The 6257-nt window shown below is 36.2% G+C and overlaps 1 protein-coding gene across 1 annotated transcript; it reads right to left on the bottom strand.

The window, feature by feature from the left end:
* Window positions 1-534: 534 nt before the first annotated feature.
* LOC147861518 (20 kDa chaperonin, chloroplastic-like) lies at window positions 535-3796 on the bottom strand. The gene is made up of 5 exons (XM_087322900.1): window positions 3586-3796; window positions 2680-2859; window positions 1693-1848; window positions 1513-1590; window positions 535-846 (listed from the first exon to the last, which is right to left on the bottom strand). The coding sequence occupies exons 1-5, from the start codon at window positions 3757-3759 to the stop codon at window positions 673-675; spliced, it is 762 nt and encodes a 253-aa protein (XP_087179026.1). The 5' UTR covers window positions 3760-3796; the 3' UTR covers window positions 535-672.
* Window positions 3797-6257: the final 2461 nt, after the last annotated feature.

Below are 6257 nucleotides of genomic sequence, written 5' to 3'. Positions count from 1 at the left end.
AAGACAGAGAATCTAGGGATTCATTGAAATGGTGAAATGATCCAACAAAAATCTTGTATTCCTTTGCAATACATAAATTTTTTAAATTTCCTTAGTAGTACCTTAATAGTTTTCCAACAAAAAACATTAGTAGTGATAGTGGTTAAGGTCTTTGATCTGCAAGCACCATCTTAGGTAACGCTTTACATCATGTATACAGTAACCATTTCCACATCATATCCTTACAGTTTCATACAAATTTCCACATTCTATTTCACATTAAATATACTGCACGAATCCACATACTCTAAAGGGTGTTTGCCATCAATTATACCAAAGTTTCATATTATTACACAAGAAGTTAAGAAACAATTAAGTAGTGTTTGCATATAAATTATACGCGAAGCATTTTCCATATCACATCCAGGGACTAATAACAGAATTACAAACAACATTTTCACATCTTGGAATCTCGCCTAATTGGGTATTTGCAGTTACGCTCCAACAAATATCATCCTTTAACACGACACCAATCACATACCAAATATCAGAAAATAAAGAAACACAAACACAATTTGAGGCAAAAAAAGAAACTAAACTCTATAGCTTTTCTCATATGCCAGTTGAGATATCCCAACTCATCTCATCGAAAAAATGGCTTAAGTTTCAAGAAGACATTCCACTGCAAATAGCTTATGGTAGGACAGCTAAGATATCCATAGCTTTGATCACTACAAACTCCTTTCCATCTTTTGATTTGAACTCATGGCCAATATACCTTGAATACATTACGGTGTTTCCCGGGATGATGTCGAGAGGTTTTTGCGTTCCATCCTCACAATATGTTCCTGGGCCCACAGCTTTAACCTACCAAATACACAAAATTACCAATCTTAAGCTGGATTTATAAAATTAGGGTTAAGGGGTTAGGGTTTATGAGAAACTTTGTGTTTAAAGTGCAGCTGCCAAGTAGACATAAATCAACCATCTTGATTTTTAATTTTGGGATTAGGATGCGGGTTGGCATTGCAGCTTACGAGATGAGTTTAGGATTTAATCTTTTGAGTATAATAAATGGCAGCAATCTGATTTTAGAGTAGGTTTTTTGAATTTTCTACACGGGTTTTGATTGTGCAGTACGGGTTAATATGCTGACTGTAAAAATATAGGAATCTTACCTTGGTTGAGGTTTTCTCAAGTTTAATCTGCCAAAATAGAGATGAAAATGGGCAAAAGGATTAAGGGAGGGGTAGTGGGGTTTATATGCGGTTCAGAATATATGGTTTACTGACCAAAAGACACTGAAATGGGGAATCTAAACTAACGGTTTAGGATTGAGTGTTGGGCTTAAGGGTTTATGAGAGGCCGCTACGGTTTAGCCTGTTGCATAGACATCAATGTCTGGAATTGCAGCTGTGGTCTAGGGTTTGCAACAAAAAACAGCTTAGAGTATAAGCTTTCTGAGAGCATTTTACAACAAAAATCAGGCTCAACCAGCACAATATAACAAAAAGATTCACGAGCACAATATACCGTTCCGACAATGGGCTTTTCCTTCGATGAAGTAGTTAGCAATACACCTCCTGCACTTTTATCCTCTGATTCAGCTATCTGAAAAATATACAAAATAATGATGAGATACATCAACAAGAATCATTTACAGCTTACAAAATACACTAGGACTGTTGTATAACCGACTAGGTTCACAAATACCTCAATAAGAACTCTATCATGCAGTGGTTGCAAATCTCGAACGTCATCAGTATCAAGGAAGCCTAAGATGTCATCTTCTTTCAGCAAAAGGTGGTTTACACCATTAAACTCAAGCTCTGTTCCAGCATACTTGGAATAAACCACATTACTCCCTTTCTGAGCAAAGGTCATTATACCAAGAGAAGGCACAATAAGTCTACTGTCATGGCTGTTAATTATAAAAGCTAAAACCAGGACTGCTCTTGATTGTACTACGTTAAGTTATCCTTTAACCAAACAATAATACAATACGTATTATCAGTTTTGGTGACAAAATGCATGTAGTGCATGCATAATTCTACATATAAATAATCATGACGTAACTTTCTAAGAATAAAATATCTAAATAAATCAGAGATTTTAGGTACAATATTAAACATTCCTTTTTTAACCCATTTCATGTCCAAAACATGCTCGAAGATTTCAAGCTAATAACCATAACGAGCCCAACATAATAACCACCATATAGAACTTTGTGCAACAGAAACCATAAGGAGAGCAATGTAATAGCCATCATAATAAACTGCTTGTAACAATTTGATAGCCGTAATAAATCGGCTAGAAACAATAAATTCAATGGGCTTAATAGCAACCTTATATAAGGCTGCTATAAAAGCAATCTAATGCAATAGCAATCATGGTCCATAATAGACTAGTGCAATAGAACCAATAATAATCCTAGTGCTAGAGCAATGATAATAAACTTTAATCAATAAGAAACCATAATAAGCCAAATACAATAGAAACCCTAATAACCCTTCTATACTATCATCCAAAATAAGCTTAGTTGAATAGAAACTACTCTGAACCCACTGTAATAGTAACCATAATGATCCAAGTGTGATACTCACCAAAATGATCCTAGTGTAATAGTAAACATAATTCACATAAATCTTTCCATAAACCATACAAAATGTACTTAGAAAAACAGAAAAAAGGAGAAAATACCTGCACACTTGGCTCTAATTTCTTGTCACCAAAGGACTTCCCATCCCCAACCTCGACCACTTGACCACTCTGAGGCTTACTCTGAGCAGCCACAGGTAATAAAATTCCACCTGAAGTCTTCTCCTCTGTTGATTCAATTTGAACGAGAACACGGTCGCCAAGGGGCTTCAGAGTAGTGAACTGAGAGAATAGTTTGGCATATCTTCATTAATTCTTCATGTACACAAAATCATGTGCCTCAAAGGTAATGTAGTAAGGTAAAGCTTAACATTATCTTCTTGCATATAAAGATCATATGCTTCAAAGCAGTGTGTGGAGTGAGCTAAACCTAGCTCTATCTTTATATGTACAGAACCAAGTGAAGTAAACCCTAGAATTATCCACATGCATACAAAATCATATGCTTCAAATTGGTGACGTGAGGGGAACATAAAAATTGAACTGAGATAAAATAAATAATCTCTTTACATATACCCAACAATATGCTACGAAGTGGTGCATTGAGGTAAATTACTCCCTAAAATTATCTTCATTTATGCTTCAAAGCAGCATGAATGAACCCTGCTTTTGGATACAAAAATCCAATTCTTCAAAGCAATTTACTACACCATAAACCCGTGCAGAGATTTTCATGCATTCAAAGAATTTGTATATATGGAAAACCTAGAATATCTTCATCCAAACAAAACCATATCCTTTGAAAGTCATAAGTTAGAAGACGAAAAAACCCCAGCTGCCAAATGCTCATGTGTTCTTACTCCACATGAAAAAAATTACATAGCATAAAGAAGGTTACATATATTACAGCTAATAATAATGCCATATTCTATCGAGCGAAAAAAGACTGTTTTCCAGAAAGACAGGACACAGCGAGAGAGAGAGGGAGAGGGAGGGAGGGGGTTATACCTTGGTAGCAATGGAGGTAGCAGAACGAGCTGAAAGGGATGTTCGTGATGGACGATTGGATATGGTGAGAATTGGTAAGCTTCTGATGTTGGTTCCAAAGAGGTTGCTTCTGCTGGAACCCAAGTTGCAGGCTGAGCTTCCTACCATCATCGTCATCATCGCTGCAGGTGCCATGGAAGACCTTGGAAGCCACAGGGGAGCAGACACACAACTCGTCTCTGTCTTAATCCACGCACCAAAAACAGAGGAACTTAGATCTCCTCTTCTTCTTCTTCTTCTTCTTCTTCTTCTTCTTCTTCTTCTTCTTCTTCTTCTATCTTTGATGGCTAAGGTTTTGCTTGACACTCTGCTACACCCCCCCTTTTTTTCTCTTTATCTTCTTTGGCTGAGGTTTTTGTAAGTCCTTAAGTCTACTCTAATTCTTTCTTGTCTATCCAATTTACATACTTACTCTTAATAATCAAATGAGAGACTTCTCTTATATTATTTGATCGGGCCTTTTAATCCTCGCACATCCGATCCTCCTTTTCCTGGCCCTTGCTTGTATCAATTTTGTTGATCGGATTTACTTATTCCGAATCATCGGAGAGACATTGATCTTTGATTGGGACCTTTTAATCCTCGCAGATCCAATCCTCCTTTATTGGCCCTTGCTTGTATCAATCCTATCTTGTCGATCTATTTACTTCCTCCGAATCATCGGGGACTTTGATCTTTGCTCAACCCCCTTTTTAATATGTGCCGATCCGATTCACCTTTACTACACCTTTGCTTGTATCGACTCTATCCAGTGTTCATTTTGGCACCTCCTTATCATACTCCCAAGCAATCGCATTAGGCACTTCACATATTGCTGCCTAGAGCTCCCTCTTTCTCTGCAAGCCAAGAAATGGTACTCTCTTTGTGCGATCACTCATCGAGTTGGTAATCCACGATACAAAATGTGTTGCAATAAGTCAATTGAAAAAAACCGTGATCCCTAGACAAATTTTTTATGCTTGGCAAAACGAAGATTTTAACTCCCAAACACCTCAATTGCCATACCAAACCCAAATTTGTTTGTCGATCATGGACCCAAACTTGTGCACTTGTGAAAAATGATGTTTCTCAATGAAATGCAAAATGCTTTAACCTCTTGAAGGCATTGATGAAACATTTCATTTCATTTCTTGCGATGTGAAAAGGCCAGTATCCCCAATAATCATCTCTAAATTCCCAATACCTTGTTCAATCAGCATATATAATAACCACATCTCCTTACATGGAGATTAGCTATAGACTATGGTCTATCAATATCAAAGCTATATATTGATTTTCCCAATATTTTGTTTGAGTAAATGGAATAGCTAGAAACCATCTTCGAACACAAACCCAAATGTAAATTATGTCGACCGTATCTTATATCCCAAAATCTAACATCTATGCTTCAGTCCTTATTTCAAAACCACATATCTTTGTTCATTGATGGTTAGATAGAGCTAAAGTACACCAGTGGCAAAGTAATTACAAGAAACTAAAACACCATCCCACATTTTTCAAATCTCCCAACAAAAAGAAATGCAATACTTGCGCGTTGAAATAATGGAGCTCACACCACTATGGCTATATGTTTTAGACTCTCAAGCTCTTATAGAAGGCCATACAAAATGCTTATATGCATTCTAGAACAAGGTAGGCGATGATAAAGCACGAGGGCATGATACCTTGGATTTATTGAATGGTCTAGATATATGATTATATCCATGCTCATCCGATACCCATTTTGCATTACCCAATACTTATATATATATCAATGCAACAAACACATGGCTTCATCAATACTCATACTATAACAATGCACGTCATAGCTCGGGTTAGATGTGTGATTACCATAATGCAATCAAATTCAATTTTAGTTTGAAGGAGTCATTCACGTGGATAAGGAAATGAAGGCATTTTAGAACCTCTTCTTTTTCTCAAAAATTAAAATGTTTGGATCCATATCAATTGGGTGATGACCAAGAGACCACAAAAAAACTACCAAAAGGTTTACAAACATAATTACACATAATCTCATGAAGACTAATCATTATTAATTAATAATAATTTGGTAATTATGAAATATTGTTGTTAATATTTTGTTCGAGTCATGGAAGAGACAATGTCCATTTTCTACTTTCCAATTTGTTCCATGCCTCTCATGGTGTGGAAGGTAGAGCGTGGCAAAGATGCAATTTCCTCTAACAATGTTGGACATTTCTTTATTTGTTGAGTTCCAAGAGACTTTGAACTACCCTCATACATAGTATAAGCAATTATGATGTTTTTGTTCCCCATCTTACAACCAAATTGTGTACCAAAGGAGTGGGGTGTACAACAAACCTTCATCAACAAAGATGATGCTATCCAAAAGGGAAACCACATGAACTATTCTTTGTTCCTGAAAGCATGGGCAAATATGTGTAAGACTTGATCACCATTGAAAATCAATGTGCGAAGGTATGAAATCACCACACCACCGTTGAAATTCATGGAAGAAATCTTGTGGCTTGCAAGATTGAGATCCAATGATTGTGTATGATGTTATAAAGTAGGCAATACATTCTCACACCAATTATGTCTCTTATGAATGTTGAAAATTAGAAGATTTCCTTTATCCATTTTATCCATTTTGAACAATGTCATCAAACAAG

Source organism: Azolla caroliniana, unplaced genomic scaffold (genome assembly GCF_043228905.1).
Source record: "Azolla caroliniana isolate FFs.n. ecotype wild unplaced genomic scaffold, voAzoCaro1.0.p SCAF_7, whole genome shotgun sequence".
Lineage (NCBI taxonomy): Eukaryota > Viridiplantae > Streptophyta > Polypodiopsida > Salviniales > Salviniaceae > Azolla > Azolla caroliniana.
The sequence above is the reverse complement of the archived record's forward strand: the minus strand, read 5'-3'. Positions and strand labels throughout refer to the sequence as shown.